The 15,081-nt window shown below is 40.4% G+C and overlaps 1 protein-coding gene across 1 annotated transcript in view; it reads left to right on the plus strand.

Moving 5' to 3' along the window:
• nell1 (neural EGFL like 1) overlaps positions 1-15,081 on the plus strand; it is a 507,083-nt gene that overhangs the window by 468,611 nt on the left and 23,391 nt on the right. The window contains exon 17 of the mRNA XM_023952325.1: positions 2,995-3,188. Coding sequence (XP_023808093.1) covers positions 2,995-3,188 — 194 coding nt within the window. The remainder of the gene's footprint in view (positions 1-2,994; positions 3,189-15,081) is intronic.

A 15,081-nucleotide genomic window follows, 5' to 3' on the forward strand; every position in this document is an offset into this window, starting at 1 on the left:
AAGTGAAATGTCATGACTTAGTAAAAGGTGAAGACAAATGTTTGGTGTGAAAATTTGACAGTAACCTTGACCTGGTTTGTTTTTGGCTCTGTAAAGAGAAAATGAGGAAGACTTCAGGTGTGGTACTCTCTAGCTATTGTCTAAGTATGTTGAAATTGTAATTTATGTGTTTTTTTTTTACAGAAATGAACTGCATAATGAGACTTAATTTAAAGCCAAATTACATTTTTAATAGTAATTATTTGGCAAAAAAACACGTTTTTATGTATGTATGTATGTAAGTATGTATGTATGGGGGTGAATGGAAAAATATTAATTTCTTTTGAAATGCACAGTTTGAGGGAATATCTACAATGAATTCATGTTTGATAACATTTACAAATGTCATTTATTCAAACTTTCACATTCCACAGAAATTGTAAGTAAATGTAAAACAATACAAACTGAATTAAAGCCGCAAGCGGCGTTGTATGGCCCGCAGACGCAACCCGCCTTCCACGCCCAACTCTACGCACCACCGCCCTCACCGCCCACTTTTGATAATGGCTAGAGTCAAAACTGCATATGCTAATTATGCTAACTATGCTAGTTATGCTAATGTGGCTAACAGTGCTAGCATTGCGATCAGCATCATCAACTGACTCAGAAAAACACATTATCTAAAATGCTAATTATGCTAACTATGCTAACTATGCTAATGTGGCTAAAACTGCTAGAATAGCGATCAGCATCATCATTTTTTCCAAATGGCGGCTTTTCTGTTGATTTGATCTCCATAGCAACCATTTTGTGTTTTGGTCGCCTTTTGATGACGAACAGATCGATGTTAGTTTCAGACAAATCGGCAATAGTAAACTTTTTGTTGTCCTTAGCAACAGTAGTGTCATGCTAACCACGCCCACATTCCTTATATGTCCATATCCAGTGTTTTTAATTGTGTTCAGTTCCTGCTATGGAAGCATGCATTCAATTTTCACTGTATTCCAACGAAAAGCATGGGAGTTACAACAGTGCGCCACTTTGCTAGCTCGCCACGCAGACGCCGTTCAAAATCTACAACTTCTAAATCCAACATTTTTTCCACAGTAGCTTGCCATTGATGCCCAAAAAGTTTCGAGACGATCGTTGAAAATTCCAACGACAAGTTTACGTTTGAATCCGCCAATAAAGGTAATATTTATAGAAAATTCAAGATGGCCGCCTTTTCCCGAGGTCAAAGGTCAACAAAAGGACATGCCAATCAAATTTCGTGAATATCGCTCGAAAAAAAGTTCATTTTTCCATATTGTGTAAAAACGCGAAAAACGCAAAGTGGCAGATTTTGGCATTACTAAAGGTGCTTTTTAAAAAAAAATCAAGATGGTTGCCTCTTCCCAAGGTCAAAGGTCAACGAAACTTCTTTGGTAGTTGTAGAATCATGCTGGTGGCATGTGTGTGCAATTTCGTGAAGATCGTTCAAACAAAAGTGTAATATCAGTGCGCGACTTTGCGAGTTCGCCATGTGGACGGCTTTCAAAATCTACAACTTCTGATTGCAACATTTTTTCCAGAGTAGCTTGCCGTTGATGTCCAAAAAGTTTCGAGACGATAGCTGAAAATTCCAACGACAAGTTTACGATTGAATCCAGTGGTAAAGGTGTTTTTTAAAGAAAATTCAAGATGGCGGCCTTTTCCCGAGGTCAAAGGTCGACAAAACTCCAGAGGTGATTGTAGACTTAGGCTAGGGACAAGGGGGGCAAAATTTCATGAATATCGCTCGAAAAAAAGTTCCTTTTTCCATATTGCGTAAAAATGCGGAAAATCTCAAATGGCAGATTTTGGCACAAAATGGCCGCCAAACCCTAGGTCGTGTCGCCTTCACGTAATTCTTTCAAAATTTTGTTTGGATATATCCGACAAAGTTATCTGGGTTTCGTTAGACGATGCTAGCCGAGCCAGCACTTTTTTTTGCGATCGTTTTTTGTTTCCCCTGCCCACATTCCTTTATCGATTTTGTCATATGTGACATCATTTTGTTCAGTGTGGGCCAGGGGATCGCATATTTCATTTTCACAACATTCCGATAAAATATGTGCAAGCTAGCTAAAACGGCGACGGTTGCAAATTCGCCACACGCACGCCTTTCAAAATCTACAACTTCTAATTCCAACATTTTGTCCACAGTAGCTTGCCATTGATGCCCGAAAAGTTTCAGGAAGATCGATAAAAATCCCTAGGACGAGTTTTCGTTTCTATACGTTACTAAAGGTGCTTTTTAAAAAAAAAATCAAGATGGCTGCCTCTTCCCAAGGTCAAAGGTCAACGAAACTTCTTTGGTAGTTGTAGAATCATGCTGGTGGCATGTGTGTGTAATGATTTCAAAACTTCTTTGGGATATCCCCGAAACGTGTGTTTTGGTTTCGCAACTGTATTCTGAAGTACATTTTGTTTGGCCTCATACGCGATTTTCGGCCCATTCATTTTTTTGACGGGATCGCTGGCCGTGATGTCATCGTCTTCGGGGGGGTGACGTTGACTTTGTGGAAAATTCATTCGCAATTTATCCCAGGTGTGTGCACGTTTTGGTGACTTTTCAAGTATGCGGCGGGGGTCACATTCTCGGTGAAAGGCGGCGAAGTCGTCGTTCCAACTGCAAAAACAATATGGTCCTTGCAGTCAGTCAGGGCCATAATTATGCATATATTTATCTCTTAGTATAAAGTTATTGGCGTAACTAATACCACACAACAGCATTGTGAGTTTTTTATTTACAAACTTACATGAACTTCCTAAAAAAAGAGAGTCATGGAATTTTTTTATATATAAATACAATACATACATATTTGCAAATGTACCAGTTGGAGTTTGTCTTATTTTTTCTGAATTATGGCTTATCTGACTGAGTTTAAATTTGACTTCTGATTTTAATATTTTAAGAAGTGTAATACAGAGAATCATTATTTAATTGTAAAAACTAACCTTTCTGATTGTGTCTTCTTTTTTTGTGTCCTTCAGACATTGATGAGTGCAGTTTGCAGACACACACCTGCTGGAATGACAGTGTATGCGTGAACCTACCCGGAGGCTATGACTGCGTGTGCGTATCTGGTCCGGGTTGCAGTGGCGTCTGTCCACAGGAAGAAGGAATCAGACGCAACGGAGAAGACTGGAAGCCAAATTTTGACCACTGTGCTATATGCTCCTGCAAGGTATTAAAGGAAATAACGCACTTTAAATTAAACTCACAACATGTTACAGAAAAGGTTTAGTTCTATTACAAATGGGTTTTTATATTGTTTATGCACATTTATTTTTTACATTTGTACAGTACATCTCAACCAAAAGCAAAAGTTTACGACCTCCGTACAGAAGGATTTGTGACAGTAGCTTCAGTATCTTTATAACTACTGATAACTTTAGTCATGATTCAAATCTATTAAAATCTGAAAAAGTATATGCAACAACATAAAATAAAGATGGACTTTCCTCCAAAATATTTATTGTAACACGAATATGCTGATGAGTCTTCATTACCAGTTCATATAAATATAGACATTTGTTATTTTTGGTGAGATTATTGATTTTTACAGAATGGTGTTTCACAGTTCACAGAGGTTGCACTTTGTTGACGGTCCCTTAGCAGCCAGCCTTTGTAACGTGAATTAAAACATTAACCAACGACCCAAAACCGAGGTAAGAAAGTGCAGCGGATTTTTTTGTGCTGTAAATTTTTCTCATGTGAAATTCACTGCATTTGTTGCAGTTTTAATGCTTTTAATCCACGTTACAGCCGCCGTTCCTTTTCTATTAAAGACCCAAAATGAAAGTCCCGCCCCGCTGCTTGACATGCAAATTTTAGCCAATCAGATCAACCAGAAAGGTTCTTGCCCCCAAGTGACAAACACACCCCTGAACACCGCCTCACAAGTGACAAAAACACCCCCTTAACACTGAGCGTAAATCCAGGTGAGCGCGCAAAAAGGATCTGACTGCACAGTAAATCTATGTGAGCGCGCAAAAAGGATATGACCACACAGTAAATCCAGGCGAGCGCGCAAAAAGGATCTGACCGAGCAAGATCACTGCTCAGTTAGGATTGTAGCCATGCAATTGTGAAATACGGGCTTGCTTAGTTAGAATTGCGCCAGCACGGTCCTAAATACCAGACACCATTAAGCATCTCGGCGGAAACTCACGGTAAACATTAGTTCTACCTCGGCGCAAAGTTTTAAACATTAATTATTTTAAACATTTGGGGGGGAAAGATAAATAAACAAAAAAAAAAAAAAACGAAATGGTACAAAAGTGATCCGAACCAAAGTTGCCGTACCGAAACGATTCGGTCCAACTGCGTGTACCGTTACACCCCTAGAGAACAGTGGCTTAATCAACTGTACTGACTGATCTATTTGCACTTTTTTTCTTGCAAATAAAATTATATTTGTTATAGCTAAAGAATATTTTTTTTTTTTTATTTGGATATGACAACCTATTCTCATAATAATTATGGATAACCCCAAAATTAGTCAAAGCCTAGATTTTGCCTTATTTTTATTCAAACAACAAATTTATTTAGAGGTATAAACCCATCCATCCATCTTTAGAACCTGCTGAATCACTGAAACCCAGCTACTGTTGGATGAAGTTGGAGAACATCAGGTAACCAGTCTGTTATAGGGACCACAACCACAAATTAACTCCCACACACTGATTGGATATTACACCGAAGAAAATGTGTAAAACCATCACTACGGGGGGAAAAATCTAAGAGTGACTTGTCCAACATGTTCCAGGGAATAACTTTCGGTTTCATTTAAAAAAAAAAAACACTCATCATGAATTTGAGGAAATCAGTGGCGATTTCTTTAAGACTGCAAGGGAAGCTCGGCTTCCTTTATAATGTCACAGAATTAATGGTCAAATATGTACTATTGTACATACATTTTATTGACTAAAAATGCGTTAGAAAACGCTCATCTCAAAGACGAGTTCGTTCAGAATCAGTTACATATAGCAGGTCGGCTGACTCGATTTCCTTCTCATACGTTCCCGCTGCATCACAGTGCCTTTCTCTATAGGAGCCCAGCGTCCATTGACTTCAATGGGGCTGCTTTTTCAGCGCTTCGAAACTAGACGGTCATTGGATAAACGCTGCGATTATGTCCAGCCCATGGACGCTCAGCGTTTCTGGGGGTGAATGGGGAGTGGGCTGGCCCGGACTCCGAGCTTCTGCGTGATGATTGGAGGGTCTGTTGAAAGACTGCATCTCCTTTTGACTGACAGCGATTCTGTACTATAAGGAATCACTGAATCCCATCGCGGATTTCTCAATTTCAGTTGAAATAAAAACTGCTACAACCTATTTCTTTGATATTTGCCTGGCGAAATTGCTTGATTTTCATTATACATTTTACACAATTATACACCACATTCCTTGTTTCAGTTTTACAGAGTTTAATTTTTTTTTAGATCGTTCATTCATGAATTCCTTCATTCATTCATTCATTCCTTCATTTAACGTTAGTAGGCTAGACTAGTGTCGTGGGGGAAACTGCGCACAATATTGAGTTTGTGTTCAATTTGTACACATATGAACAAATCTTCTCTGAAACTGATGTGGTCTTTATGCCAAAACAGCAGATCTCACATCAGACCCACGAGATGAGCCCATGAGAAAGCGCTGTCTGACCCAATTGCAGGATTCCCAAGTGCGATACAGAAATCTGTACATGGCCATCCTTGATAACATCTTGGAGCAGATTCCTCTACGTTTTTCAAATTTGGAAAGCATGCTCTTCTTCGAATTAGTCAATCCAGGGAAATTTGATGACATGAGACAGGTACTTCCAGAGGAGGCCTTCCAAAGTTTCCTGAAAGGTTATGGCCATCACTTGATTTAGGAAGACTGAGGTCAGAACTTCAAGTCCTGTATTCAGATCAGGACTTGCAGGGTAACAGGGGAAAGCTGTGTGATTACTTGGTGTTCCTTAAAGACATGGAGTTGGACAGTGCAATGCCTCAGCTTTACAAACTGTTCTCATAAGTGGCAACAATTGGAGCTACATCTGTAGGTGTAGAAACACCCGTGACACGATGGGCCAAGGCCGTTTAACCCTTGTGCTATCTTAGATGACCCCACCCTTACATTGACGAGTTCTCCCTACCATGACAAAGGTGGATAAAGATGGAAAGATTTCATGTAATCCATGGACACCAGTGAAGATCACAAATCATTGAAGAAAAAAGGTTCAGCGCACTGTCTAATGCAGGGGTCGGCAACCTAAAATGTTGAAAGAGCCAAATTGGACGAAAAAAAACAAAAAACTATGTCTGGAAAATATTAAAAGCCCTATTTAAGCCTTACAATGAAGGCAACACATCCAATCTTCCACTTTCGGCTTCTCCCATCAGGGGTCGCCACAGCGAACGAGTCGCATGGTAAATTTGGCAATGTTTTACGCCGGATGCCCTTCCTGACGCAACCTTCTCAAACCGGGCTTGGAACCGGCAGAGGTAGAGAAGGGAACAGGGAGCAGCCCGGAGTCGAACCCGGGTTTCACGGACGGAAGGCGCCGCAAACCAGCACGAGCTAAACTGGCTCCGAAGGCAACACATCCAATATGTATCTATATTAGCTATATTGACCTACTATCAAAATGACTAAGTTGCTACAAATACATAATGAGCATTAATGATTAAATGTTTATTTGCCCTGCAGTGCATTCTGCGGAGAAGTCATGTGACTGCTCTGTTGTGCAAGTTTAACTTCATTACAATATCAATGAATTATGTTTCATTGCTTTGATAAAATTAAAGAAATGTAATAAAGAAATCCGATTTTTGATGTCATTTTTATTGTGAGGATTCGAACAAAAAGCAACAAAATGGAACGTGCGTGACGTGCCCCTCTCTGGGAACTAAATAGAGGGCAATAAAACGCAGCCTGCGTTTATAAAAAAGAAAACAACAGCAGCTTTTGAAAAGGTAAAGTATATAAAATCAAATTAATACAGTTAAGTTTGATTTCTGAGCAAATTCCAAGCAAGTCAGTGCAAGGGTAAAACGCAGCAGTGTCCTCTTCTTTCGCTGTACATCTCTGGCAAAGACAGTCAGCATGCGCTCGAATGACAAAACAGCTTCAAGCATTTGCGGCGCCTGGAGACTTTTATTCAGCTCATTTAGGTGGCTTGTCACAGTCATATCCACCAAAAAGTGCAGCTTTTCGAGCCACTCAGTATCTTCCAGTTGCGGGTAGTTCAGGTGTTTGCTTTTCAGGAATGTTTTCAAGTGTTCGAAACAGACGACAAAGTGACGCTAAACGTCACCCCTGGGGCCTGTTGCACAAAAGTAGGATAAGGGATCAAGCCAGGATATCTTGGTGATCCTGGCTCAATAAATCCCCAATCCGGTTGCACTAAAGCTGGATAGGGGGCAGGAGGATATGCTATGGTATAAATTACCATGGAGATTAATTCTATGGAGCTAGCCTGCTCCAGACCAGGCTAAATTCCAGGATCTATTTAATCTCATCCCTAATGTCAGTCAGCAGTCGCCACAAATGGAAACCAATAGTTATTTCACTGCTCACTATACATTATCACATATAACTAGACCCACTGTCATTATTTAAATGTTAGTGATCATTAATTTCAATCATTTTGGATAAATAATGTTTTAGATGATGTTGCGATCATTAGATAATTTACAGTTTCCCATAGACTATAAGGCTATATATAAAATGATAGAATATTAGGGCCACAGAGGGAAAAAAAGACAAGTCATAATATTGTAACCAGGTGTTTTAAAGGAGGACAGTTGTTAAAATGACAGATGTGGGACATTTCGTGAAATTGTACCTCAGTATGGTTTCATAAACGAAGACATGCTGATGTGCCAGAATATGAAGTATCACATTGTCATAACTATCAAAACTGTAAAAAGAATATGTTGCTTTTCTGCAGAAAGAACCAGCCTTATAAATTTATGACTTTATCCTTTTTCCTCAGTGGGGCCTGTTGGAAATATAATCTGTCGCTTTGAGATTACTTTCCTTGTTGCATGTTCAATAAAGTCGAGAAGGAGAAAACCACGGGATTCAACCGGATTAAGTTTAACAAATTTATTCCCTAACAATATTTCTAAAAACAGAGTAAAACAAAATAAAACAGATCATCTGGGTTCCCAAAGTTTCAGAGCTTACACAGCGCCGAATTACAAACGTCTTAACGTGTCAGCCTGTTGGGAACAGCGAAAGTTCCTCCGTCCAGCTGTTTTAACATCTCGGTTTCAGCCTCCTCCTCCGTAACACAGCATGGCGTCCAGACTCCTCCTCTGGATGCTCGGATTGGCTGGCAGGGAGCCTGCCTTCCTCCGTCAGTCCATATTTGGAATTACAGCTTTTGGTCCTTGCTTCCTGCTTCAAACGTCCAGGGGGGTTATTTCACAGACGGACCTCTGTCCGACCACCAACTGTGTCCCCATGGGGGTCCAGCACAGTCGCCCGGATCCTTCTCCACAGGCAGTCAGTCCCAACTGTTTGTTCTTCTCATGCGAGTTGGCACCTTCAGGGTTTCCCATGATTAGAATTGAACCCTGGAGATAATTTAATTCTGGTCCATGTCAGATCTACAGTTAAGGCTTCCAGATGGTCTTAGAAGATCAAAGACTGTTTTCTCCTGGAGGGGGTTGGAGGTTGGAGCTGCATTCCTGAAACCTCTCACATATGCAACTATAGGAAGCAACTTCAGAGTTGAAAGGATGTTAAAGCACACACTTCAGCAAATGACTTATCTTCAATGTAATAAAAATTTAAGACTGACAACCCTAATGAAATTACCAAAGAATATAAATTCCTTCAGGCCCTAGAACTCTGTCATATAAACAAATACACATTCAATATGAATATAAAAACACAATGTATAACATTATGTTCCTTTACTGAATAAGGACAAAACAAAGCAGGTAAACTACACTCAAAAAACGTTCACTTTGAATGAACATAAAAAAATTATGGAAATAATTTCCACATGATTAGATAGCGTTACTTGAACAAAACTGAATTATATTGGTCCTACTTAATGTATTTAGGTTGGGTCAACTTAATTTACTTAGGTTCAAACTAATAAATTTAAGTTGATTCAATCTAAATACTGCAGTTGGACCCAACTTTAAATTAATGTTGTTGCTCACTCTCAAAAGAAAGAAGTTGATCCAACTTAATTGAATCACTTCAATTGGTCACACCTCATTGAATTAAGTTTATTCAATTTAAATTTGTATGACTACCCAACACAATTTATGTTGATCTAACTTAAATTTTTATTTTTTGCTTTAGTTTTATTTATACATTTGACATTGATAATGTTTCCCACAAATTACATCCAATGGGACTTTTAATTTTTATATCAAAGACATGATTTACGCAGTGAAGTCCCACATCACAAGACAGGACCTCAAATACCGCGAATTCTGTCTTAAGTATCAGAACATTAACATTTTTGCCGCACAAGGGGGTTGGTCATCATCCTCTCCCACACTCTAACTCATGGTGCAGAAAAAAAATAAACATAACAGTTTAAATCACTAGTTAAAACAGAGTAAAAAAGCTAGACAATAAAACCCATGAACAAAAACTCACACTTAGACCCCAATCTGCCCAGATAGACAAAGAAAATGGTATCCCACAATTCCTTGCGATTACTAATGTATCCAATTTAATGGTATCATATTGACTCAACATGACTGAAATTAGTAACTTTTAAATGGATTATTTTTATGTACGATCGACATGATTCATTCACGTAAGATTTACAAACACAAAATTTTCTGGTTGAAATGACAAGTAACATTTTTGTAAACTTAATTGGCTGTAATTTCCTTTTTTTGAGTGTGCTTTATCACTGTGGCAGTGTTGCCTTTCTTCTTAATTATATCTTTTACCTCTTCGTATGCCTCCATGAGGATTTGTGCTTCCGACGGGGAAAGGTACGCGGCTCTAGTTGACATGGTAAATCAGTTAATCTGTGATCTGTGGCGGGGTCTATTTGAGTGAGCTGTGAGCGTGCACCTATCCAGGATTGGTTTAACCTGGCTTAATGAATCCGTGTCTGCTCACCTTGGCTTGGTCTTTGTGCAACCAATTAAGTCTGGACGCACATGTTTTGGCTTTATTGAGCTCAGCTGAGTCATTTATCCCGGATGTCTTAATTCTACTTTTGTGCAACAGGCCTCTGGACAGCCATCGGTCCTTGTTGTGTAGCAGATCAGAATATTCGCTTTCAACTTCATCAAGCAATGCACGGAACTGACGGTGGTTCGATTTACATCAGCCACCTGCCTAGCAGTCTGCTAAAAGTTTAAAGTAAAAAAAAAAATGCCCTGCTGGTCGCAGGCTATGACGTAAATCTTCGTTGACAGAAATGTTGAAATTTAATATTGTAGTGGCGGTCATGTGCATTTTAGGTCTGTTAGCAGCAGGGGATTGTGGGATGTGATCTCCTGATCTAATTAGGGCTCAGCATGAGCGTTTCTGTTTGCCCAAGTTTCTTTTCATATGGCAGTTTTGTTGTTCCACCTTAGTTTATTCTTCCTGTTATGTTGTTTCTTTATGTTGCACCATGAGTGTGGGAGGGGGAGAGGTTGATGACCCTGTGCAATGTTCAATGTGGTGTGTGTTCAAAATAAATGTGCTTATAATGCTGGAAAGGAGACTGCGCTTTCAGCTTCTCTTTCTGCCTCCTCCTCTCTGAGACTGTTCGGAGTAGTGCGGTGTGTGGAACACAGAAAGTTCTCCAGTGCAGCCAGTTGACTGACAGTTCAAATTATTGACAACCCTGCTCACGTATTTCCCGCTGCAAGTGACGTACCTGCTGGGCGTTACAACATTTATTCTACACATTCTTACAGCATTGGAAAACGTAAAGAATGTTTGTGTCTTGGTTTTCCTCCTACAGAAACCATATTAAAACAAAAAATATATTTCTCTCCCCCATCTTTTTACATTTTCAAACATTTTTGAAAATGCTCCAGGGAGCCACTATGGCAGCGTTAAAGACCCGCATGCGACTCCTAAGCTGCGGGTTGCCGACCCCGGGTCTAGTGGGTCTAGATGACCCAACTCCTAATGTTAAAGTGCCAAGGAGCAAGGGTTAACCCTTGTGCTATCTTAGATGACCCCACCCTTACATTGACGTGTTATTCCTACCATGTCAAAGGTGGATTAAGGTGGAAGGATTTCATGTAATCCATGGACACCAGTGAAGATCACAAATCATTGAAGAAAAAAGGTTCAGCGCACTGCCTTGTGGGTCTAGATGACCCAACTCCCAACGTTAAAGTGCCTAGGATATCACATGACAGCAGCCTAGCTCTGCTGGCCATTGAGAGGACACGGGTCAAGTCACTCGAAAAAACTCGTAGTTGGTACGACAGGGTCACAGACCATTTTCTTGAAAAGGAACGTAGGGCAGAATTTACTTTTAAATAAATAGACAATTTTATGATCAGCTTCCCCTCCCTGACATACCAGTAGCCGCCACTGGAGGAAATGTAGGCGATCATTTTTATTAAACATAACCCTGTTTCCATGAAGTTTAATTAAATCCTTCTTCTTCTCTCATTCATTCATCTTCTTAACTGTTTTGTCCCTTTCGGGGTCACGGGGCTGCCGGAGCCCCCGGGCACTTCTGGGCTAAGGCAGGGGACATCCTGGAAAGGTCACCAGTCTGTCGCAGGCCAACAATCACACACCCATTGACACTCAAACTCAAACTCAAACTTTATTTATTTATATAGCGCCTTTCATTTTGGTTAAAAACACAAAGCGCTTAACATAAAAACAGATAAAACAGTCATAAAAAATGAAAGTTGTTCATTACAGAAAACAAAGGACAATCCCACAAAGAAGGTACCCCTCCCTCACCACCCCCCGCCCCCATCCCCACCCACCCAGTTACCCCAGTAGAACAGTGAACAGAAACAAATAACTGCAGTTGAAGAAGGTCTGGCTTGGTACTGCTGTGAGGAAACGATATCATGGGGATCCATTCATTCCAAGGCCCAGCCCGACCACAGGGGCCATTACCGCAGCGCCCGCCCAACACAGGGCAGCCCAGGGCCCCATCCATGGCTATTAGACCACAGAGTGGGACCCCAGCCCGCCCAACCAGAACGGGCACCACAGCAACGGCATGCCTTACAGGTCAAGCTGGTGGTGCCCAAGAACGATGGATCCCCCAGAGGAAACACTGGAGTAAAAAAACATCAGAATAAAAAATAAAAATGATCATAAAATATCAACAATAAAAATAGAAAAAGATAAAAAATAAAATAAGATATAAGAATGTTAGTAATTAAAAAATAAAAAACGTCAGTGATTAAAACATAACCTAAGTATCATTGGTAAAATAACAATAAAAAGATTTGCATATAAGAAACAAAGATAATAATAGTCCTTACAAGAAAATAAATAATTAAATAGATAAATAAATAAACAAATAAATATGTAAATAAATACCTCAATTAATAAATAGATGAATAATAAAAGACATAAGGAATGATCAAAGTCATATAAAAGCCAGACTTAGGGATTACCATGGTCCGGGTAATTTCTCGATTCTGATTGGCTGTTGGGTGTGCATGAAAATGTAATAACCCACGCCTAAAAAAGAAGTTCAGGTCACATATCTTAAATGTTCTATATCACTGCGCTGGCTTCTTTGCTCCATCAACTGGACCAAAACAGACGGTAAGAGGTAAACTTTCTCTCTGATCTGATGCTTTATTTAACCCATCGTGACGATTAGCATACATATCCACTTCTTCTCTACCTGTGTGTCAATAACGTTGCAGTTTATTATGTACACGTACGTAAAACAGCTTACCAAATTTATATTACGCACATGCAAATTTTCTTGCAATATCGAGTTTCTCTAAAACCCATAGAAAAAAAGAGCGACGACATCAGCCTATCACTATGTTCTTCTCCCGATCAAACACACCTGCACCGCGGATTCAAAAGAAGAAAACACTGCAGAGCGGAGTCAAGATGCAGCGGCTCAGTCCGAAGAGCAGTGAAATACACCTGAGTCACTATTTGTCCCACTGTACTTTGTATTTTTTTCGTAATCATTTTAAATTTTTTCCCGTTTAATCCAATTACTCGGGTCGCGGTGGGCGGGGCTAATCTCCGCGATTTGAAGCCTTCTGTTCACATTGATGATTAAAAGTATTATTTGAGACTTCCGGTTATGGCGACCACCTGAGCAGACGCAATAGTCACTGCTCTGCTATCCCGACACTTAAATCCTGCGAAAATACTCCAATCTCCCCCAAAACTTAGGTAAAGGGGTTTGAGAACATAAAAGGAATGCAGAGGGGCAACAAACAAAGGCCGAATACCAACAACCAGCCAAAGCTGACGGACTTTCAAACTCGGAGCAGTTCCCAAAGAACTGAGGCTGGCAACATGGCTGAAGGTAAAGGAGAACGGAACCCGGAGTTGGAGAGATCCAAAGCTGATGAGATCCTGGCTGCCATTGGAGCTATGAGGGATGAGTTCACAACTCGTTTTGATGGAATCGGGACCGCAATCGGAGATATAAAAAAAGAAATGAGTGAGTTCACAGAACGAATCTCGCAAGTGGAGATGCGCACATCACGTGCAGAAGAGGATGTCGCCAGCCTACAGGCCAAAGTGAGCGCGCTGGAGTCCAAACAAAGAGGGATGGAAGACAAACTCCTGGACTTGGAAACCAGATCCAGACAAAATAATCTGAGGCTGGTCGGGCTGCCGGAGGGGGCCGAAGGAGAAGACCCGTACACATTCCTGGAGAAGTGGATCCCGGAGGCATTAAATATGCAGGCGCGAGAAGCGACGGTGAAGATCGAGCGAGCACACCGGGTCGGACCAGCGAGGGAACCTGGAGCGCCACCGAGAACATTAATAATGAAGTTCGCAGATTACAGGGAGAAGCAAGCGGTCGCGGTGGCAGCAAAAAACAGCAAAGACATAAAATATAAAGGAAAACAGGTTCGATTTTTCCCGGATTTAGCCACGGGGCTTCACCAGCTGAGGAAGCAGTTTGACCCGGTGCGCCGGGAGCTGCGTAACCGGGGCATTCGGCACGGGCTGATTCATCCTGCAAAACTGCTGGTGACCTACAAAGATCGCACCCACACCTTCAAAAGTCCAGCTGAAGCACAGAAGTTTGTCGAGAATATCCAGGAGGACACAGCGTAAATATATACCCACGGAGATGTCATATATGTGTATTATTATTTAGTGAATAAGCAAGTAATATCGGGGATACCTTTAAAGTTTGTGGCAACAGTTAACGGGGGAGGGAAAGATCATGTTGATAATGAAGATAAGTGGAAAATAATCAGTGAATAAATCTGTTAGAGAACATTTCAGGGTAGAGCATGGAGTGTTACTACACGAGATAGCACCAGTGTTCAAACAAAGACGATGGTGAGTGGAGGGACCGATCCTCGCAGGCGTGGAACGGTCCAAGGCGATAACGGGAGACGACTTTCAGGGGGGAGGAGGAGGGTTTTCTTATTTAAACAAAGGGAAAGGGGATTTGTTTTGATGCATGTTCAAGCATCCAGGGTTTTCTGTGCCTCTCTACAAAAAAGTGTCAAGTTAATATGTATGTCGTAGTTGAAAATGACACAAGAAGTAAAAATTAAATTTGTTTCTTGGAACTGCAGAGGTCTTCAAAATCCAAACAAAGTTAAACAAGTCATGAACAGAATAAAAGATATGGATGGTCAGGTGGTATTTCTGCAGGAAACTCATCTTCTTGATAAAGATTTGAAAAGTATTAAAAGAAGATGGCAAGGTAGTGTATTTACAGCCCCATTTTCCTCTAATGCAAGAGGAGTTATGATATTAATCCGTAATACAGTTCCTTTTCAAGTAAAAAATATAATAAAAGATAAATGGGGAAGATATCTAATCATTCAAGGTCAATTACTTTTAGAGGATTTATGTTTTGTAAATGCTTATGGCCCTAACATAGATGATGCTAATTTTTTTGAGGATGTTTTTCTTACAATAGCGTCACTCACAGGACAATATATCATAGCAGGTGACTTTAA

The sequence above is a fragment of the Oryzias latipes genome, chromosome 3 (assembly GCF_002234675.1).
Source record: "Oryzias latipes chromosome 3, ASM223467v1".
Classification (NCBI taxonomy): Eukaryota; Metazoa; Chordata; class Actinopteri; order Beloniformes; family Adrianichthyidae; genus Oryzias; species Oryzias latipes.